Source organism: Streptopelia decaocto (assembly GCF_964273445.1).
Source record: "Streptopelia decaocto genome assembly, chromosome: 20".
In the NCBI taxonomy this organism is placed as follows: Eukaryota; Metazoa; Chordata; class Aves; order Columbiformes; family Columbidae; genus Streptopelia; species Streptopelia decaocto.
The window spans coordinates 3,647,230-3,668,997 of record NC_138675.1 but is presented as its reverse complement, the minus strand read 5'-3'; the positions used below and the strand labels follow the sequence as shown (position 1 = coordinate 3,668,997).

Below are 21,768 nucleotides of genomic sequence, written 5' to 3'. Positions count from 1 at the left end.
GTGGAAGTCCAAGGAATGACAGAGCCAACCCAGACAGCAGTGATGTGTTGTTCCATCTTAAAGCTATCTACTCTTTTGGTTTAGGAGTTAATTAAAATGAAAGTAGAGATAGAAACGTGAAAAGGAACTGCTGTGCCCCCATGCACTGCCAAAGCTTTTTGGTCCTGACCTTAGACATCCCGAAAGACCAAACCTGCAAGCACCCACTGTGCTGCTATGCTCTAAGCAGGACAATGGCTCTTTAATTAAATAAATGAATAAATCTCAGAAGTGAACAGCTTCTTTCTTTCTGGAACTAAACCTAGACTTGGTAGGTGACATAAGCTTGTACACTCTTCACATGGCTTTCTATGTGGTTTTATTTTCCTTTGGTTTTCTCAGGTGCTTCAGTGCATGGAAGGAATCTGTTGAGCAGAAGGTGCTTTACAGGTGCAACCTGTCCCATCTCAGAGCAGGATCACTGAGGAAATGTTTCCAGCGGTGGGTTCAGATGCTGCAGGTCAGAGATGGTGATAAGCAGGCAATGGTGAACTTCTTCCTCCTACAATGGAGGCAGCATTATGGTGAGCAGTTGGGGGCCTGTGGAGAATCTAAGATTTGGAGGTGTTTAGGCTCCTTCCTCTTCTTCCTGTATGGTGAAAACCAGCTGAAAACAGCCTGATAACAGAGAGGCTCAGATGATACAGAATATTAACAAACCAGAGTGGTTAGAGGACTCGTTACTCTGGACGTGTCAGCAAAGCTACAGAGAGATTTGTTGCTGTCCTTCATAAACCTAGCAGAAAGTCTTAAACTTTGCTGAACAGAAGCAATGTGAGGGCTGTCTGAGCTGGGCCGAGTTTCTTAGGAATGACTCCTGATAAATATTGTCTCTTGTTATTCTCTGTAACTGGTTAAGGACCAGTTACAAGCTCTGTAGCTGACAAGACTGCAACAAAGAGGCATGAAGATCAGCCCTTGTGGCCAGTAAAGAGACGGTTTCCTGAGAAAACAGACTGCTCTCTTGATGACTTCTGCCAAAAGGTGAAGCTCCAGAGAGTATATCTGCTGTGGAAAGCAAGGCTGTGCGATCACCACAGAGCTGAGTGAGTGAAAAACAGTCAGTTACTGGAGCCCTGCCCTCATTAATACTGTCCTCTTGTCTTTGTGATCCTTCTGAAAGATCCCCTTTCTCCAGCTACTGTCCATCATGTCTGTACTAGTGTCCCCCTCTGGTATCCCTTTCTAGTCACTTTGCCATCTCGATGTCTTCTGTCTCAGTTCCTTCTCTCAGGCTTTGGAGCAGTGTAGACTCAGAAAAGCTCTGAAATTGTGGCACCAAAAGTGTCTCATGCTGAAGACAGTTGAACAAAGTCCTAAGCATTCTCCCAGGACTGTCTATGAAGAACCTCTTGCCATGCTGTCTTCTGAGGACCTCTCAACATCTTCTGGCTTTGACAGCAGTGCTCCAGCTACTCTGGCCTCTCAGAGCTCTTTGGAAAAGGTGAGGAGGTCTTGATTCATCCAGACTGCCCATAGGTATTGAATTGCTGGGGTTTTTCAGGGGAAAATTTCTGCTTCAACATGATTCTGTCATCAGCAAACTGCGCTTAGTATTTAGGCCTCTAGAGCACTGAGCCTCTAGGGAGTTTAAGTGTAATCAGAAAGTGTAAAGTCACTTCTCTCTGTGCCCTTCCTGGTTCATTATTTAGTGATATGGAGAGGTGCTGAGCTACTGAGGTTCTTCTGTGCACTTGCACCTGTTTGTGGCTGCAGGGTGGAAGGGATGAGGTACAAAGAGCCTCATCACGGAGAAAAGGGGAAATGGGCATGTGCACTGTCTCAGTGATGGTTTGCTGTGTCTGATTACTGGTGGTTTTGGGGTTAACCATTCCCAGATTAGTATAAAAATAACTTTGCTGTCACATATGTGTGTGCACTCCAGAGTTGTTGCTTGCTAGCCTGCAGCTCCTTTGGATATATCCTGGATTTCCCTGAGTCCTTGCCAAAAAGAGGAGTAACTGGCATGGTTGGAACTGTTAGCTGAGTGATTCCATTTCCAGGACACTTACCTCACAGCATGTTCTTCCCTCCATACCTGCAGGAATACAGTTTTAGTGACAGCAGCCAGCAGAGCTGCTCCTCTGTCCTGACTGCTGAGGATGTCGCACACGTGCCATATCACGGTTCTTTCCTGGACTTACACCAGAGCGCAGAGCTGCCAGCTGAGCCGGGTGGGGAGCTGTACTTGCAGGCATCCTTTCCTCCACAGAGTGCTGGATCTGGGTGAGTTGGACACTGGTTCCTTGGGATGCTGGTAGCAGCACAGCCGCTTGTTTGGTCTGGCTGAATTGCTTCCTTCTGGCTAGTCCCTCATGTAATCTCGCAGCACCCTTCCACATAGTTTATCCTCTTCTTTCCCTTTTCCCCTGACACTTTTGTCTTGCAGAAGAAATTGGTTTGTGGCACGTCAGTTCCAGTCTTTGGCACTACAAAGTCCAGACAACAATGTCCAGCATCTCACCAGTTACTCTACATGGGAAGAGGTAAGGGCTGAAAAGTGATGTGATGCATGTAAATGTACAAGTGTTTTCTGCATGGCCCAATTTAGTGAAGAGCCAATCAGCATATGGAAGGTCTCACTGCTGTTCATGCTTTGTTCTCTCTTCTCTCTCAGACAGAAGGTTTGGGAGATTGAGGTATTTCTCAGCGTAACTCTTCCCTACCGTTTGCCAGCTGAGTTGGAAATTGCCCATGTATGAAGGATTTAAAAGCGATGTGTTAGACGCTCATGTCTGGGGTTCGTGTGGTGTGTTTGGGTTAGCAACAGGGAGTTAGGCAATCACAGAACTCACAGCAGCAAGGAGGAAGGGTTGAGCTATGTGGAGTGACTGTGTTACGGTGGCAGTTCAAGGCCCTTTTTTTTGTCTGGATTACAGGACTGCAGTTCTGACAAGGAGGTGAAGAGTTCCTGGCATCAAACGGAGAAATGCTGCCTGCAGAGATACTTCATTGTCTGGTCAGCTCGAACTCAGCAACTTGTAAAGGCTGAGCAGTTCTGCAGGCTTCTTCAGCTGTCTCGGTAGGTATTGTGCTTTCCAGAAGCTTTTAAAAACTGTATGTTTAGAGAGATCTACACCTGCTTAAAAAAATAAAATTAAAATTATTCCTCTAGCTATCTTTTTCTGTCTTCAGTGGGAGTTTTGCAGCCTATTTTGTTTTTTTCCCCGCTTCAAAATTATTATATGTGAACACAACCATTTTCCAGTTTGATGGGATGCCTCATAAATTAGAGCAAGACCAGCACTTCTGGTAACAAGCCGCGGTAAATTCCTGTCCACTGAACTGGCCTGGCTCTCTGCTCATTTGGAAGTTGAAGAGCACAGGCTTGGCAGAGCCAGGACAGAACCCTTACTCCCAACAACTTGCCTTGTCCATCATTTTCCCTGACTAATGGAGAAAGAACATTAACCGGTCACATGTATTTCCTAAACTCCTTCATGTATTTGTTCTTAAAGTTTCAGTTACAAGAGTGTGAATCTGTGTGAATTGTTCCTACAGTTGGTCCAACGACCTTTGTCTTTCTCAGAGCCTTTTTCAGCTGGCACCACTGGGTTGTGGAAAATAAGAACCGAAAAGCAGCAGCAGCCCTGGAACATCGAGTTCACTGCTGCCAGATGACTTTCAGCCTGTGGAGGAAGAGACTGGCTCAGAAGGTGGAAGCTGACCGGAGATTCAGGCGTCACATTCAGCAGATCACTGCTGACGCTCTGTGGCGCTGGCATTCCTGCTGGCAGAGTGAGTTACCCCATCTTCCAGCAGGACAGGGATGCTGTGGGAATGGTTGGGATGGAGAAAGTCCTGCTTCTGGTTGTAGGTCTGTGCACTGCTCCTCTGGAATGGCACATACTAGTCCAGGGGTCAGTGGGTGCCTGCATCACTTGTGATTACAAACAGGATGTGTGCTAAGTTCCTGCGACCACACCTAGGTGTTCCTGCTCCAGCAGGGGGATTGGACTAGATGATCTTTTGAGGTCCCTTCCAATCCCAAACATACTGTGATACTGTGATACTGTGATACTTACACTGTGCTGGGGAAGGAACACTCCCAATTTTTGATGGAAAACTGCCTTGCAGATGAGAGTGGAAGTGATCTGTGATCCCATCCTTGGGGAAGGATGGGAAAAAAAAAAGAAGGAAGGGCTGCCTTGCAGACAGAAAGCAAGGTGAATTGAAGAGTCTCTTCAGCTGCTAAAGAGAGGACAGGAAATCTTAGAAAGTCTGGTCTCATTTGGTATTTGCAGCAGATGTATTCTCTGCTCTTGTCTGGACTCTGTGATGGGAAGAAAAACTCGTTGGGTTCAGCTCAGCAAGCTCTTGTGTTTGCTCACAGGGAATCGTGCTCTGAGGGAGCTGCAGCAGCAATGGGCTCAGCACAGCTGCCAGGAGAAGAAGAGGCTGGTCCTGCAAACGTGGTATTGCCAAACAAGGAAGCAGAAATATGCTGCTTTATTCTGGAAACGTCTTCTGCTGCACAGGTTTGTTTCCTGCCCTCAAAGTATTTCTGAGGGAGTCTTTGAGTGAAGAGCAATTTATGTAGCAGAGAATCCAGTGCATTCAGACCAGAGTTTGGGTTTGAAAGTACAGATGATGTGTGTAAGTGGAGCTTCCCTAGGAGTGCCTGCCTGGGGATGCTCTTACGCTAAGGGCTCTGTCACACGTAGCCTCACACTTGCCATCTCGTTCTTTTCATTCAAAGCTTCTGGTTTTTTTCAGAACTTCTGTTCAGTCTTAGTTATGCAGCATGGTGTTTGTAAACTAAGCAAGGGAGATGCAAACAATTTTTTGTAGTTTAAAAACCTGAAAGCCTGGTTTCCACTGGAATTATTCAGTATTTGCCAAAAGGAATATTAGAGCAGAGGTCTTCCAGAGATCTGATGTTTACAAACCCAAATCTTTTAGATTCTGGGCACAGCATGTTGATTTTTAAATTAAAAATGGAGTTCAATATATTCCTGCAGAAAAGCAATATTCTGTAAAGCCTGTGAAGGGAGAACCATGATATTCAATTCATCTCGGTGTTAGTTACACAATATAGGTGAAGCTGTAGTATGTTTTGCAGCCTTGCATTACGGTGCAGATCCTGAAAACACAAGAATTTAATCTGAAGAGCAATGTGTCTGCTGGCAATCATTAACAACTTCTGTTGTTTCTTAGCTGTTGTTCAGTAGTTTTCTCTTTGAAATTCGTTTGTGGTTTGTGTGACGTAAGCCTGCTGTCTGCATGAAACACAGCAAAGTGTCCAGCTGTACTGATCTGGGAATTGTTCAGGTGGGTTCGAGATAATTCAGGAGGGTAAGAATGAATAAGATGCTTTGTGCCAAGGATTCATTTAAGGTGTGAGAAGTGCAGGTTTGGCCCTAGCAGATTTCCTTCTGAATTGCGGGTTCAGGCTGAGACAAAGATCTGCAGAGGAAAGAGCAACTAAAAACCCAGTAAAACCTCAGCGGCTGTGATGCTTGGGCTCTGCGCTCACCCCACCCAATTGCATTTTCTTCTGCAAATCAATGTGTGGTGGCACCCTAGTGCGAATGTGTTTCAGAGAAGTCCTTAATGTTGCTCCTTCCTGTAGAGCGTCTCTCCACCATTAATCTTGCTTCTGAGTTCTCCTTTGATGAGAGAGCGCTTCTAATTCCTCACCTGGATATGGTACAGGCTGAGCCCTGTCTCTTCTGAGGGGGGCATTTTTCATGGTAGGATAACCTGCAATAGATTCTCTTGATCTTCAGAGGAGCCTGCCAGGCAGAGGGTATTTACACCTCTGCCCTATGGTGCTGTGGGGTGATTTGCATAATGAAAGTCCGAGTGGAACAGGGAACCAAAAGGACAAGGCAGGAGTTAAAAGCAGATTGGCTTCTGGGGTGGCAGAGGAAGACTGGCCTCCTGTGCATCAGCGCGCACGACACAGAGAGATTATTGTGGGTGCAGATGTACAGTGCTGTTAATAGTAACTCTTGTAGATGCTGATTTTTTTTTTAAATAAAATTGTCTCCATAAAGATATTGTATTATTCTAGTTGTACATCCCATGTACACGGGCCCTTGGTTTGTGGCAACCAAGAAAAAAAAATCTGAATCTTGACAACAAGCTGGTGTCTCAAATCCAGCCTGGCTCCACAGTGAGCAGTCTGCTGGGTTCCGTGCCAAAGGAGATTTTAGCAGTTTTATTCTCATCCCATAAGAAAAAAACCTTCCTCAGGCATCATCCTAAAGGTCAGCCGCTGGCACAGAGAAAGATCAAGGATGGACTCATTCGATTCCTTTATTTTTTTGTGTGGTGGCAGGGCAGCGTAGGAAAATCATTTGTTTTGTAGGTGAAGGAGAAACATAATTGAGCTTTGCATTCAGTTTGTGGAGGCCTGTGAAGAGAAGGAAATGGTAAATAGGCTGGCAGGAATCAGACACACTCCTGGGCTTTGAGGAGTTAAGAGGTAACAGTGCTGGGAACCTGAAGTAAAACAAGGGGAAGATTTTAGCAGAAAGAAACTGTAGGGAGGAGTCTGAATTTACACCTCACAAGGACAAAGCACTGGAAAAATAAGTAACACAGATAAAGATATATAAATGTTGATTGCAGATGGAATAATAGGAACAGACTTTTTTTCTCCTTGAATGCCCTTTTTTTTATTTTGGCCACTTACATGTGACACTACATGTGAGAAGGTAGAATTTGGTCTATAGCCTGTTTGGTGCTGACATGGAAATAAGACTTCAGTCATCTGCTGCTTTTCTGTGCTTATATTGTTTTTCAGGTGCCTGGTCACCTGGGCCCAGGTCACTGCTTGTAGACTGAGGCAGCACGAAGCCCTTTCTTATTTTAAAAGGGTCAGAGAACACCGTCTCCTAGTTGTGAGCTTTACTGAGTGGAGGGTAAAATTCTTGAGAGCTGAACAGCGGGTCCTGGGAGAGAAAAAGCACAAGGTGCAGGAACCCTCCCAGGGTAAAGCCTGTCACCGTTGGCGGTTGGCCTCGAGAGGACAGCAAGCCCTGCGCCTGGGATCTGTGGCCACCATAAAACAGGTAAGAAAAGATGAAGGTCCCTATGAGACAGTTATTTTTAACTGCCTATTCTCTTGTGAAGACCCCAGTTGGGTCACTAGGCACTGAGATATAGTGACAAGGCTGATATAAAAACCTGGTTTGACTTGTGGCTGCTTAGCCCCTGACTTGAAATTCTTTACAGACTGTGCACGCAACTTCATCACCATAATCTGGCACTGATTGCAGCAACCATCTGGAGCACAGCAATAAGGAATGGGGACATTTTGACCAGAGAGATGAGAGCGCTCCTTCCTCTCTGCTCAAAGATGAGATGAGATAATCACTGTCCCTGCAGAGCAGAGCGAGCTGTCAGAGTCGCAGCTTTTTTCAAAAGGCTCACAGCTAGCAAACCACAAAGAGGTCGATTGATTTGGAGGGGCTGAGTCAGTCCTGCTGGGATCTCATCTGTGCAGTTTCCAGCCTGGGGGCTAGCACATTAAACTACCTGCAGGGATATGAACAGAAATGTATTTCTAAGGCTAGTTTGTGCATTGTGTTTCATCTTGGCTGCAGCTGTGTTATTTCTGTTCGCAGGCCTGCAACTACTGGACAAAAGCAGCTGCCTTTTCCCAGTGCTCACGGCAGTGCAGTACCCTGATTGGTGCCAGGAAGAGCAGGAAGATGTCTCTGTCTTGGTCCATGCGTAAGAAGATGCCTTCTCTCTTCCTTTCATGGGGCCATGTGGGGAGTGTGAGTGAGGAGGGAAGGGGAGCGGTGTTTGCCAGCCAGGTGACTGAGATTCCTCTGTGGAGTAGGTGCTCATGGCAGTCGAACACTGACTGTGGGTTGCTTCTGTGTTCAGGAGCCAAAGGAATAAGTGTTGATGGCAGCTCTAGTCTCTCCCTCTCCAGCTCTGAGGTTAGTTCCTGTGTGATTCCTCTTTTCTTTCCTAGAAAGCAGAAGTGGCAGAGAAAAGGGTTCAGCATCAGCTGCCCCTGGGCTTTTTCCCAGTGCCATTCGCCGCTGGCTGGTGATTTACAGAAATCAAAGCAGAGCTGAAAGGCTGCTGCCCCCTCACCTGGTAGAGAGATCTGGTGTGGTAGGACCCTCTCCTGCACACACAAGGATCCAGGAGAACAAAGCAGAAGTGGACTTGGAGGAGTGGAATGAGACGTGGCTTGGGTAAGTGGAAAACCCTGGGCTTACTCTTGTTGCTGCCATCAGGGAATGTCTTGTAGGGCTGTTGGGCTGCTAAAGTTTATTTTCTCCGCTTACGTATAGGAAGAAGTACCTGAGATGGTGGCATCACACGGCAATACTTTGCCGGTGCCAGCGTGACAGGAGACTGCGCTGTCTGGCAAGGGGATGGCATCAGTGGAAAGAAGCCAGCAGGGTGGTGATGCTGGCTCAGGCGTTGGTGAGTTGGTGTTAACTGAGTGTTACTGGGCAAGCCTGTGTTTGGACCTGCCCTTGGGGCAAGATGTGTAGTGATTGCATCCACAGTCACCGAGGAGCTGTGCTGGAGCACTGATGGGGCACTGTCCTTTCCCCACCGTACTCTGACGTAATTAGCCACAATATTTGCAGGAGACAGTATTTCAGCCAGAGCTTTGTTCGTAGTCAGCTTTGTTTGTTACCAGGGCAAAATCATTTAAGGGGCATCTAGGAAAGCAACTGGAAGCAAGGTGGGACTAGAGGGAAGTGAGGTAGAGCCCAACTAATCTGTGCACTGCCCCTTTTCCTGGCAGGACCGGCAGCGGCTGATGGAAAAGGCCTGGAGAGTGTGGAGACGACAACATTTGCAAAGCTGCGTGGTGCAGAATTTTTTGGAGGAGGAAGCCAGGAGCCTACTGTCTCAGGTAAGCATTTATGACTGCTTTAATTCTGTGGACCTCAGTGGACCAAAAAGCACTCCAAAGGGACAACTGTTTCCCTCTCCATGCGCAAAGCTCTTGCTTAGGGAGAAGTTGAATACATCAAAGCATGGGACTTGCCCATAACAAAGGGAAATAGCTTCCAGCTTTATATGGGTTCATCTTTCGGTGTTTTTCAAAGCTTTGTGTCAGCAGTCAATTCCCCTGACGTGTGTGCCCCCTTCTCCACTGTTATCAGAGATGTTAATCCACTAATCCCCTGCCTCTCAAGAGTCCACTCAGGGAAGAAACCAGCTCCACACTGGTGCAGGAGGGCTGTGCTGACTTGCGCCCACGGGCAGGCAAATTGCTATAAATTTGAGTGAGCAGACAAAGCCTTAGAGCTCAAATAACCAGTTCACTGCTGCCTGCATCCCAGAGATCTGTGCAGGATTAGGTCCTCCTTTAAGGAAATGAGAGCAAGTATTGAAATCAGAGGGCAGAGAGGACATTAGTTTTACTTTTCTGACATTGGTTTATATCCTGCACTTACTGGCCACAGGAACATAGAAGAGACAGGGAGGGGCTCTGAGTGAGTGGTGAAGCAGTTGGCAGAGCCATTGCCAGAGGAAAAGCTTTGTTTGTGGGTACTGTGCGGGTGGCTGCAGCCCCTCAAGGGTAACCTGAGTATTTGATTTGTCCACTTTATTATTTAAGGCCTTTGGAAGGTGGCGCCAGCTCACAGCATTCCAGCTCAAGGACAAAGGCTGCTGCTGAATGGTGGGGGCCTGCCTGCAGCTGCTGCTCATTTTGGACACGTGGAGGATACAGCTGCTGTCACAACAAAGAGCTGGTCCTGAGCAATCAGGAAAGCAAAGGCTCTGCTCACGTGATAAAAGCAGTGCTTCTGGCACAGGAGAGCCAAAGGACAACTGGGAAGAGATGGTACCTAGTGAAAGGTCCTCTTTAAAGGACTGATATCCTACCTCCCTACAGGCACAAATTTGAGAAGTTATTCCCTTTTGTTGTAGGGTTGCATTTCCTTCTCCTCTGGACCCTGATTTTGCTGGACTTCAGATTAAAGGTCAAAAAAACACCTTATAGGCTCTCCCTTTTACTCAAGTGTTTTTTTCCTGGACAGGAGTTTAGCATCATGGAGGGAGTAAGTAAATACAATGCATCAGCCATAAAGATATCAGGAGTATGCCTGAGCAAATACTACATCCCGTTGATTTGAAAGTCTGGACTGTCCTGGGTAGGTGCTAACACAGGTCTTTATTTTTAGATGTGTCTTTTCCCCTGGGGGGGATTCCCACGTGGCTCACACCTCCTCCCCCTGTCTGGGTCCATCAGCTCTTCATTAAGCCTTTCAGTGGGTGGCCAACCTCTTGACTGCTTCCTGCTGGTTCCTTTCTGTGCTGAATGGGCCAGGGATGGAGGAACCTGCTGGGAACAGCTGAGCACCAAAAGCTTTGCTGAGGCAAGACAGGCGTGTCTGACCCCCAACCTTCCCATTACTTACTTCAGTGATTGATGCCCTGTAATTACCCTGGATATACGAGTGCAGTCTCAGACAGCTGTAATGAGAGGGTCTGAAGAATCTGGAAAAGGCTTTTCTTCGGTGCTTGTTTGAAAGAGATGCTCACAGCATGGCAGGGATCTCAAAATCCCACTGGGAACTGCCCCAAGGTCTTGTTTTCTTAGCCTGTGGTAGCTTTGCAGGATCGTTAAGTACACAAAGCAGCCTCCATCGCTCCCCCAACCCCTTATTTCTATGCTGGGGGGCCTGAGGCTGTTAAGAGGCATTAGGTCAGGAAAGACAGGCTCTCTTTTTCTGCAGGCACTGGAAAAGGACCACTTCAATTCCTGTGACCTTTCAGAACTGAACCAAAGGTTGTTATCTAGTTGCTTTTGGTAAATTCTAGGATTTAAGCTTTCTTTGCTCTACCATGGAGCTTTGTCCATACTGTACTTGGGGCATGTGGTCAAAGTGAATGCAGAACTCCCCATAAACAATAGGTTTTCTTTAACTTTCCCTTGTGCCAGGCTGATTAGTTTGCAAACATGAGTCTTTGCTACTTACAAAAGCAGGGCCTAATACAAAAGATATTCATATTGACGTATTTTATTGTATTTAATCTAAGAAATAGTGTGATTACTACTCCATCTCATCCAGAAGTTAAATTCATATATTCTCATTAAAAAGAAAACAGGAGATATATAAAAAGAGAAAAGTTAGGGAGAAAATTTGAACCTTCTTCTGGAGTGAGTGTAAAAAGAGCCTGATATGATCAGTTATGAAGAAACGGATCTTAGGAGTGCAATGTAAAAGCAACTTGAGCAGTTTTCAGCATTGGAAACTGTTTAAATAGTCTCCTTGCATAGGCACTGCTGACAGGAGTGTTTCTGTCCCCAAGGCAGCATTTCTGGCATGAGAAAGGTACCAGAATCCCACTGAGCTTTATCACGTTGATGCATAAGAGTTCTACTGTTACTATAACCAACAGAGCCATGATCAGCCCCTCTTCATCCTGAAGAGCTGGCCTTCAAGCTCAGTCTAGAGCCCCAGCTCAGAGATTCAGGTAGTTCTGGCTATTTTTCAGTGAGAAGGCACCAGGGAGCCTTTGTGTTGGGGACAGAAGAACAGGTAGTATGGACGGATCAAAGAGCTAGCCTGGTCACTAGGTTTAGGAGTATGTGGTCCAAACATCAGCACAGAAGCTGATTTTTCTCTCTCCCTGCGGTCAGTGGACGGAAGGAGGAAACAAGGGATGAGAAGAGGAATTTTCACTTCTGAGTTGGAGAGTTCAACAGCTCAAAAGTATCATCCACAACCTGCCAGAGGCAGTTTTCAAGTGGGAAGTCATTGTCCACCAGGTTGACCAAGTAGTAGTTGTCATGGATGTACTGGATGATCATGCGAGAGGGTGACTCCTCTTCATAGAGCTTGGCCCATTGCTCGATCCACAGTGCAAAGGCCTCATCCTGACAAGGAGAAAAAAAAAGTGCTTGTAGTGGTATAATGCACATGTTAGAAAGCTGCATTTTCATTATACCTCATTTAGGACAACCAGTGTCACACATGCCTAGCCAGCCTGGGGCCTGTTTGTTCTCGGTAAAAACGGCTAGAACTGAGCGGAGCCTCCTGCTTTCCAGTCAGGGGGACGTGTCCTGAACACAACTGTTCAGAGCTGAAAGGAGACGCATTTGCAGTAAAACGGCTCAATACTGCCCCAGTGCGTGTAAGAGGGGAGGGAGAGCTGCTGCCCAGAGCTCTGGGGACCAGCACAGTGACAGTGGCAGCTCCCAAGCCTGGTTACTGGGCACCTGGTGTCTGTGAAGAGCTCTTGTCAGCACAAAGTTCTCCTTATACTGAGGGAGCAGGAGGAGAAGCATCTGGACCTCTGCAAACTAATATCCCAACAGTCCTCAACTGCAAGAAGTGTCACAGTCTAGAAACAAACCAGACACCTGAACTTCCAGGATATCAGAGCAATGTATCCAGCAGGAGGAGGACTCACCTTCCAGGAAAGGAAGCTTACAGGATCCACCACAGTGGGCTGGATGATCTCTCTGCCTGGGAAGATGCCCCAGGTGACAGCATTGGGTTGCAGATCTGGAGCATTGGTGATATTCTGGCCCTGCCAAAGGAAGAAAAATTTTTGTGAAGGAACGGCCAGAGGAGGGATTGAGTGAGTTGCAACAACTGCATTTACCTTCTCCTTGTTAAGAGGTCACACAGCTGACTTGCTTCACTTTCCCTTCCCTTCATCACTTTGTCACACTTGGTTCACAGCAATATCTGAATCTTTAATATTTGCCTCTCTCCTAAGGTGAAAGGCCCTCCCAAGGTCCTGTAAAGAGCCTACCTTGACATTGACAATGTGGTAGTTCACTCGCAGCTCATACTTCTTCAGCACTTTGAGCAGCGCCGTGACGATCTCACTGGAGGTGAAGAACTCTAGGTATGCCTACAGGGAAGGATGGGGAAGAGAATAAGAGCCTGAACTCATGGGAGGGCTGGGACAAATACAGGCAACCAAGAGGACAGCCTGACTTGTACATTTCTGGGAATGGACATACAACAGAGCGGGCTTGAGCAAAGGGCAGAGCAAGTTAGTAAGAGAGCTGGGGGAAGAGGAAAAAACAAAACAAAACAAACACCCCAAAGCTAAAAATCCAAAGAGCAGAGGTAACAGCCCAGGAGCAGCCAGCTCAGGAAAGCTCCATGCTTCCCATTTTGCACCCCAGTAAGCAGACCGGCTGGAATAAGCTCCAGCCAGCATAACCACAAGTGCTGTGCCTGGGAGAGTCTGTGCCAGACAGATCAGAGTGCTTGGAAGAGGCCCGAGTTTGACCTCTGTCCTACGCAGCACCCTGTGAACAACAGTGTCCTGCCAAGGCAGCCCAGTCTGGTGAGCGCAGAAATCGGGGGTGTCAGCTGGGCTCCCCCAAGCACCCCACCATTCCCCGGCCTCATCTTTTGTTCACCATTCTCCCCGTGTGCTTATACAGCCTAATTCTGTACTTGCTCCATCTACTGCTGCTCTGTGCTTGGCTGCTCCCAACAACCGGTTCCCCTCCTCCCCTTTCCTGGCTATTGTGTGAGATGATGGATTTCCCCTCACCTCGGGGGATTTTTTTTCCTTTGAAAACATAACTGCATTTGCCATCTGCTGGTCTCATGGCTTTAGCGGTTTGGATCCCTTTTGAACAAGGCTGCTTTGTTTCCTTGTATGAGCCACTTGCTTGGCATTTACCTTGATGGGAGATTCCTATCACAGCCATTAGTGGCGAGGCTCTAGGGCCTGAAAAATGCAGGACAGCAGGAGGCAGGCAGGGCAGGTAAAGCTGCTTGCAGGCCAGAGAAGGATCCTGGCAGCTGTTTGGACAGCACAGCAGTCATGCATTGGGGTGGGGGCAATTGGTGGAGAGCTCTGCCTTAGAGAAGGACAGAAAGGGGGATTTTAAAATGCCCAGTTATTACTGTGAGAAGCTGGGTGGTAGAGATACTACCTCACTGATTCCCACTTCATGAAAAACACTTGTGCTCCTGCAGTGAATGGGATCAGATGCAGTGGGCAGGTGTGTGTGTGTACCTAAAACTTTATAGCCCTGCTCTAGAAAGAAGTTAATAATAATTACTTGCTGAGAACAAAACCAAGAAACTCTATAGATGTTCAATAGATGTTTTGAGGTGGGAGAAAACAGCTACGAAATGAGCCACAGAGGTGATGTAGTCTGTTTCTTAAGAAACCAAAGGAGCTTTGCCTTATCTCAGCAACAAGGTATTAAGATAAGGAGCCCACAGAAGGATTATCTGGCTGAAAGCCTAGGGCCTCCCTTCCCAAGAGAGACCAAACGGGGTCATAACTCAGAGCACTGCAGTACCTTTTGGAAAACATAACCCCCACTGGGCCCCCAGCCTACTATGGGGTCTGTGGATGGTTTGCCATTGATGTTTGGCTGGGAGTTGATGGTCAGGATTCCTCGTCTGTTAACCTTCTCCAGCTGCTCCTTCAGAAGGTTGGTTTCAGTAGCAAGAGGGTCATCATTCCAAGGCATACATGTAACCTACCGTGAGAAGAAAAGATGTCTCACCATGGATGTAACAACCCTTTGTTTATCATCTGGATGTTGAACTCCAGCTGTTGGATTCCCTTCAGCCACTATCTCAGCGAGTCCTTTTGGATAGGGAAGTTCCAATTCTTGTTTAGAAGAACAATGTGGTACCAGGAGCAAGAGGAAATATACACTATTGTCTATGTCACACTGACCATCCCTTCCTGGGCCATCACTTACCTTGTGGCCATTCTTGTTGGGTTCTCCGGTGATGTAACACGTGAACACCTCAAAGACACTCTCCTCACCAGTCAGCTCTTCTCCCCACATCTTCAGGAGCTCCTCCCGAGGAGACTTGCTCTTCAGGTAGAAAAGGTAGTAGTCCTTCAGTTCCCCAAAGGCTGGAGAGGAGGAGTTACCCCTGTAAGGGGACCAGATAAAGGGTTAACAGGCCACTGGAAAGATAAGCTGATTTGGTGATGCAGGAAGACAGCCACCTAGGAAGAGAAGTATCCAACAGAATCCACCCAGAGACCAAAGGCTTCAATATCTTGGTGCCATTCTCATCATCTTATCAATGCCATTCTCCTCATCTTATCTCATCCAAGCAACTGGGGGCCACTTTGTTAAGAAGCCACCTGTTCTGTCAAGCTCAAAGTGTGCCCAGGATGCCCACTAATAACAGACCAACTGTGGAGCAGGTTTTCATACCACACCTCTGCCTCACTGCCGTTGCAGGCTGAGAGCTTACCATCGGCCGTTGGGGAAATCGTCCCATTCTTGAGTCCGATAGATGTAACTCTTTGGCCTAGAGGCCCAGAAAATTGGCCGAACGTCTTCAACTCTTCTCTTGGGGTGAGCGCTGACTGCCCAGGGCAGAGGCCGCCTGCATGGGAGGAGCAGACGTTAGCACAGTTCCTCTGCTCACTTTCCATTAGAGGCTGGAAGCCCTTCCCCTGGAGAACTTTGCCTCTGGTGAGAGCAAGTAACGGGCTGAGAGAAATTCTATTCATCAAGAAGTAGGACAGAAAACACTTCTTCCTTCATGGAAAATCTTTTCCCATTCAGTTCCCTCACAGGATGCTCAGGAGGTGTCTATTAAATGGTTAAGTACAGGATTGACACCTGAAATTGAATGAAGTAAAGGAAAAGGACTGTGTGAAGCTGTTGATGAGAATCAAAACCAGCTATCCATTTTCCTTTGCTTCCTCTTGTCTCTGCTGAAGCCTGTGGACTCAGAAGTCCACATTCCCTTTATCAGCTGCAGGGAACCCTAGACATCCACAGCAGGAGCTCACGTAGCACCTAGCCTGTAAGAGGGTTGTGACAGACCTCAGAAAACATGCTTCTTCCAAGTGGCAGCTATAAGAGTTTAGGTTTTTAAAGTTACAGAATAGGCTACTTTAAAGCCACTTGACTAAAACTAATTCCTCCTTCAGCTGTCCCCTCCATTCCTCCCAGCTTTTGTTAGAGACCTGCAGAAAGGTGCTAAAAAAGAAAAAAAGCAGCAGAGGAGAGGTGCAATTCCATGCATTGCTTGAGCCTTCAGTAGATGGAATGAATGTATGTGAAAGTCCAGCATATTCTGCTCACCTGGGGTCCTCATTCCACATGCCCAGGCGCTTAAGGACTTCGGTAGTAGCCACTTCCCGATTGAGGGTGTAAAAATGGAGCCCGTGCACCATGCCGCTATCCAACAACTCCCGGCACATGGACACCGCCAGCTCCACCCCGTAGTTCCGGATAGCGGCATCATTGTCCTTGATGGGTTCAATCACATCTTTGATTTCTTGAGGCACTTCCAGCTTGGAGAGCTTCACCAGCTGGCGCAGGGAGTGGTAACCCTGGATGAGGATGCAGGGATTTTCATTTTTCCAAGGCCCTTTCCTGACATCCCAGTAACACAGGTACTTGTTCTCAGTTTTGTGGCAGGTGATTTAGAACTGGGGCTCCTGGATTCTATTCCTAGGCCCCACCTCTAGGATGATAGAGCAGTCCTGGCTGTGTCACTTTAGGTGATTTCTTCCCATTTCTTTACTCGTTGCCTGAGCCCTAGGATGCTGACAGTGATGACTGACACCTCAGGACTCATAGGCCACTGTCCTTTATATCCCTTTTTTGCCATATGGATATAGAAAACCTTTTAAGCTTAATATTACATGCCTAAGAGTTTAATTTGGCAAACCACCTACATATTCGTTGCACCCTCACTTCCCAGAAATTTTATGGAGGATATTTACAGACTTCTGTCAGGCTCTAACCCACAAACACCTAATATCCTGGATACTTATTCCCTTCCCAAACTAGAATTACTGGATTTCACCTGTATGGGGAAGATGCCAGGAATAATGGGGCAGGTGATGCCAATGGCTTGACAGTCCTTCATGAACTTGAGAAAGGTTTCCGAGCGGAAGAAAAGCTGTGTAATGATGAAGTCTGCCCCAGCAAGGACTTTTTCCTTCAGGTGTCTCAGGTCTGCCTCGTAGCTCTCTGCTTCAGGATGACCCTTGGGGTAGCCTGTGTAAGGAGAAAAACACTAGAAATCAGAAAGTGTCACATCTGATTGTAGTGTAACAGCCCAGGTAGAAACAGGGACTGCTGAGCTGATTTCCCTGTCTCAGACCTTACCCACACTCTGCAATGAAGGACGTTTACCTGCCACACAGACGTCAAAGTAATCATCAAATTCATTGCGAATGTGCTTAACCAGGTCAACAGCATAGTTGAAACCATCTACTTCTTCCTCCCATTCCTCACCGACAGGATCTGAAAAGAGAACAAATCCACAGCTCTCTCCAAATGTCTGCTGGACTCAGATCTACTAGTTCTGTAAAAATCTCCTGCTATCAGAAGAAGACAAAGATGAAACCCTCAAGTTTGCAGTTTTACCCATGGACTGCTTTTGCCTGCCCTTGAGCTGGAGGGGCTGCTAACAAAGGGACAGAGTGAGATGCAGTCTCAACATTTAATTCCCACAGCAGAAGGAGCCTCTAAATCTTATTTCTCCATTTTTATCCTGGAATTGAACACAATAGCAATACAGCCTCAGCCCCACGCGTCACAGGACGAAAGGATTCACCTCCACGCAATGCCATGATGTTCTTCAACCCAAGCCGCTTGGCCTTCTGCAGATTGGCTGTGATGTCATCCTTGGTCTGATTGCAGCATGTCATGTGCAGGATGGTCTCCAGGCCACAGTAGTTGACTGCAGTGTTGGCGATAATCATGGAAGAGGTTTCCTTGTCAGACGCTGGGTCCCCGGCAGGGTGCCATGTCACGTCAACGAAGAGCGGGCCACCTGCTGCCATGCGGTCAAACCTGTGGATTTCAGAGCTGTGTCAGCCCACCAGGTAGCCAGCTCCCCTCCTCTCTTTGCCTGCGATATCTTGCTCACTGCTGGAATGCCAGTGACAGGCAGAGAAAGCTTGGAATGCAGCAGCAGGAGAGACCAAAAGTGTTGAACTATGAGTTTAGCAAGTGGCCAATGTAAATAAGGAAAGTCACCCTTTAAGGCTGTATGAGGAAGAGATTAGAGTCTCTTGGATTAAGAAGCAACTTCCTTCAAACACGCTCTATTAGACTGATATGTCTTCTGAAAGACAGCAAAGTCCCATTCCTTTTGAGATGGGAGACTAATGCTGCAGCCCGCTGTCCCCAGCTTTCACTGCAGAGGCCACAAATATTGACAGATGGACCAGATCTCTGTTGTGTTCCCAAGTATGTCTAGCAGAAGAGACAAAGGCTCCCCGAACTTGTCTCTCTCCTACTCTGGACTTGCTGTTTAAAGTAAACCTGGCACTGGCATACAGCAGATACAAAAAGAGTGATGAAACTCCCTCTTCTCCTCCAGGTGAGTACATGGTGGCTCCTGGGGCTCCCCACTGGGCTCCATGGTAACCTTTAGCTCTGCTGAGAACTATCACCTTTCATTTAATATGTAGATGGGGACATCTATCTCAAAGGCTAAAACTGCAGTCCTCTGTAATACAGAGGCACAAACCATAGTGGTTGGATGATTCTGAAAGCAAGTGGGAGTCTCTATTCCAGAGACTTTGGCACACTGCCCATCAAGTAATATTTTTGGCTTTTAATAGGTATTTTTCTGCTTTCTTGTCCCCCAGAATTCTGCTTCAGCCCCAAAGCATGACAGTGGGGTTGCTCTGTCTTCACAGAGCACGGGAGAGGGGAAACAGTCTGACTCCCTCAGTAACCCCACCGTGACTCTTTACTCTTCAGGGCCTCCAAGGAAGACAAGTTACCTGGTGTCCATTACCCTCCTCAGCAGGAAAGCACAGCCCCATTACCTGCTTCGTCACCTGGAAGGGGAGACAGAGCATGGGGCAGAGCCTGCCTCATTAGCTATTTCCCAGCCCTCCACCAAAATCACTTCATCTCTCCCCTCTCCCACCCTGCAGCCCTCACCTGGAGATGAGATTGACAGCTGCATTGGCTGTGCGTGGAGGGAAGAACTCCAAGGAGAACCACCTGTCTCCAGAGTCCAGCCGTCGGCGCATCTTCTCCCGCAGTCGCTCATGCCGGTCAGCGTCGAGGACAGGGGTGGAGCAGCGCGAACTGTCCTTGGAGCTCTCGCTCCCGCTGCTGCTGCCACCATCAGACTTGGAGCTGGAGCTGGCGCTGCAGGTATGCTGGGTCTCGTTGACCATGGTGAGCTCTCTGGAGGAAGGGAACAGAAGGAGCACAGTGGGTACAAACAGGACATACATCTCGGCAAGGGGCAGTTACTGCTGGGGTGGGCAGCAGATGGTGAAAAGGAAGCCTGTGCCAAGACCCAACATTAATCATCAGCAAGGAGTCCCTTTTGCCAGCTCTCGCTGTAAGCTCTAGTGGGGCATCGGGTGAAAAAACAATAAAAAGTGTATCTTTAGATAGTGCTGAGAAAAATAACATAGCAGATGGCTTCATGCCACTTTAACACAGCTCTTCTGTGCCCACTGGGCCAAATTTGGCTCTCAAAATTGAGTCAGGTCAACATCACTTTTGCCCTGAGTACAACTTAGCAAGCCATGATACTCATGTGCATCAGGTGACAGCCTCTTTGATCTGGTGGCCTTGGGCTGGACATGCCAGCAAATATTGTTTTTCTTCTACAGCAGCTGCTTCTTGGACTGTATCCATCTTCAGAGTTCCCATTCTGTTTGTTCCCAAAGGGCAGCACTCCCTTACAGCATAGGTAGGAGAGCAAGTGTTAATGGCGCGGGTACACAAGAATGTACAAACTGTTGTTTTGTCAGAGAAAAAACTGAAGAATCCCCTCTGATCAGGCCATCCCCACAAATATCATCCTTTATTTTGTCTTTGCTGCCATCAGACAGTTGTATTTCTAACTGTTAGCATTCTTCCACAAGAGACACCATCTCCACAGACAACTGTCCCCTGCATCAAAACCCCAGCACACACTCAGCTCTTGTCTTTACCAGAATTGCTGTTCTTTTCCTCACCCACTAAGGCTGCTTGGACACAGAGTCTGCAGAGACCATCCCCTTCTGCCCGCCTTGCAACACAACCAGCTGTGCTTGCTTGGCTTCACGAAAAACAGCACTGAAAGTCAGTGGTACAAGTGGATCTAGCTCTCTTAGCTCCTCTTAGCTCTCAAAAGGGCTTCACCCTATGCCTTTAAAATTAGGCAGTGATTACAGATAACTAGAGAAAATTTGGATCCACATTATTTGCTTATGTACCTGCCAAAACTTAAAATTGTCACTGGAAAGCAGCAAGCTGTCTGAGCACTAGGTAATATTGGAGCCTGTTTTGGAGGAAACGGTTGCATGAGCTGTGCACACATTGTCCTTAACATAACCTCGGTGGCTTCAGGTCATCCAAGAAGACTTTGAACTCATCTTCTAACTGTTTACACTGAGTTGCCAATCAAGCAAAACTCTTTGGGAGAAAGTCTACTTTTACCACCTGGAGACCTCTCCTGCTGGCAGGAGATATGAGAAAAGAGCCAGGCCCTCTGTAGCTGAGGGGAACTGGGAGCCTTAAAACTCTTGTATAACAACATTGGGTCATGGTAAAAATCAGCAGCACCGACCTATTAACAAGTCAAGCAGAAGCAACTGCTGCATAGTAGCAGCCCTGACCAAGCTCTCTCAAAAGACTTTGCCTGACAGCCACATGGCACTAATCTGGGAGAATTATCCCAAAGCACATGCTGGTTATCAAGCTAGAGGTGCAAAATCACATGCCAGCAACTCCCAATATCTCACTTCTAGCAAGTGTGTCACAGCCCCGCAGGCAAATCAAAGCATCTCAGTTTTCCATCTTGAGATTTAACACCCATCACAGGGGAAGGGCTCACATTGTCTCTATAGGATGAGACTTGCTGTTGAGGAAAGGTCTTTACCTTACTGGCAACCTGGAACCACAAACACAGGAGAAAGGTCCCACTTAAATGTTGTGTACAAGCAGCATTTGGAACAGTTTCCTTCCCACCAGATGCATCACAGATGTACTGGCAGAAGCTTGCAGTTATTGCAAAGCAAAAAAATATTTTCTAAACAACAGAAACAGCTGCAAAATAACACAATCTTAAACACCCATCAGAGCAAAGATCTGTAGCCCAGCACATCGATGCTGATGAGCATGTGCCTGTTGTGTTTAAGTGACGCTGCTGGAGCTGTACGGTATTTTTACTGCTTCTAGGCCTGAGCTGATACCCACACGTGTAGTGTGGGGTCTGCATCCTCCTAAGCTTAGTTTTCCCACCCAAGCTAAACTCGGCTGCAAAGACACACACTTCACATGGGACTTCGAATCATAGAATGTCCCGGGTTGGAAGGGACCCACAAGCACCATCGAATCCGGCTCATGTCCCGCACAGGACTCGTCCCGGGCCGCGGCACCGGGTGACAGCGGGGCAGGCAAGGGCCCCGCTGCCCGGCACGGCCGCGGAAAGGCCCAGGGAAGCCCGACACCTCCATGGGCTGCCGGGGGACAGGCTGCGCGGGGGTGTCCCTGCCGCCGCGGGGTCCCCGCGCCGCCGCCGGGCTCGGGGCCAAGCGGGGACCGAGTTCCAGCGCCATCGTTCCTTCACCTCAGCTGAACCCGGCCTGGAGCAGCCGGCGGGCAGATCGGGCCGCGGCGCAGCGGCAGCCTGTCCCGGTATCGCGGCGGGGGCTGGGATGGCCGCCCTCCCCGGGCCCCGCTCACCTGCCGCCGGTGTCAAGCGCTGCGCATCGCGGCGGCCCCGGCCCGCGGCGCTTTAAGGGCGGGCGGAGCGCGGCGGGTCACGTGGGGCCTCGCGGTTTCCCTTTTCCGACATGGCGCCGTGGCCTCAGCTCCCCTGGCCGTGCCGGCGGGGCGGGGCCAGGCGG

General features: G+C 48.1%; 2 protein-coding genes across 5 annotated transcripts; one reads left to right on the top strand and one right to left on the bottom strand.

Moving 5' to 3' along the window:
- Window positions 1–498: 498 nt before the first annotated feature.
- LOC309448330 (uncharacterized protein C1orf167 homolog) lies at window positions 499–9,967 on the top strand. 2 transcript variants are annotated; one of them, XM_082069777.1, is made up of 14 exons: window positions 499–563; window positions 899–1,085; window positions 1,261–1,483; window positions 2,084–2,265; window positions 2,432–2,525; window positions 2,919–3,061; window positions 3,569–3,777; window positions 4,373–4,517; window positions 6,791–7,058; window positions 7,614–7,722; window positions 7,973–8,201; window positions 8,301–8,436; window positions 8,768–8,878; window positions 9,590–9,967. In XM_082069777.1, the coding sequence occupies exons 1-14, from the start codon at window positions 524–526 to the stop codon at window positions 9,647–9,649; spliced, it is 2,136 nt and encodes a 711-aa protein (XP_081925903.1). In that variant the 5' UTR covers window positions 499–523; the 3' UTR covers window positions 9,650–9,967. The 2 variants fall into 2 exon arrangements, with proteins under 2 accessions (XP_081925903.1, XP_081925902.1); XM_082069776.1 differs by having other exon boundaries at window positions 2,429–2,525.
- A 1,014-nt stretch (window positions 9,968–10,981) lies between these two features.
- MTHFR (methylenetetrahydrofolate reductase) lies at window positions 10,982–21,741 on the bottom strand. Of its 3 annotated transcripts, none has more exons than XM_082069735.1 (12): window positions 21,605–21,741; window positions 18,857–19,108; window positions 17,514–17,752; window positions 17,090–17,200; window positions 16,758–16,951; window positions 16,028–16,278; window positions 15,186–15,320; window positions 14,675–14,855; window positions 14,264–14,446; window positions 12,742–12,843; window positions 12,394–12,513; window positions 10,982–11,857 (listed from the first exon to the last, which is right to left on the bottom strand). In XM_082069735.1, exons 2-12 carry the CDS (start codon window positions 19,096–19,098, stop codon window positions 11,660–11,662), a joined length of 1,956 nt encoding a protein of 651 aa, XP_081925861.1. In that variant the 5' UTR covers window positions 19,099–19,108; window positions 21,605–21,741; the 3' UTR covers window positions 10,982–11,659. The 3 variants fall into 3 exon arrangements, with proteins under 3 accessions (XP_081925861.1, XP_081925862.1, XP_081925863.1); XM_082069736.1 differs by lacking the exon at window positions 21,605–21,741 and adding an exon at window positions 20,662–20,774; XM_082069737.1 differs by lacking the exons at window positions 18,857–19,108; window positions 21,605–21,741 and adding an exon at window positions 18,694–18,755.
- Between the last annotated feature and the right edge of the window lie 27 nt (window positions 21,742–21,768).

Bases quoted from the DNA above. Each gene is read 5' to 3' on its own strand.
- LOC309448330 (XM_082069776.1), top strand. From the start codon at position 524: ATGGTGAACTTCTTCCTCCTACAATGGAGGCAGCATTATG. The intron at 3,778-4,372 runs GTGAGTTACCCC...GTTTGCTCACAG, and splicing joins CTGGCATTCCTGCTGGCAGA to GGAATCGTGCTCTGAGGGAG. The intron at 8,879-9,589 runs GTAAGCATTTAT...TTATTATTTAAG, and splicing joins CCAGGAGCCTACTGTCTCAG to GCCTTTGGAAGGTGGCGCCA.
- MTHFR (XM_082069735.1), bottom strand. From the start codon at position 19,098: ATGGTCAACGAGACCCAGCATACCTGCAGCGCCAGCTCCAGCTCCAAG. The intron at 15,321-16,027 runs GTGAGCAGAATA...CCTCCCATGCAG, and splicing joins ATGTGGAATGAGGACCCCAG to GCGGCCTCTGCCCTGGGCAG. The intron at 12,514-12,741 runs GTAGGCTCTTTA...TTCCTTTGGCAG, and splicing joins ACCACATTGTCAATGTCAAG to GGCCAGAATATCACCAATGC.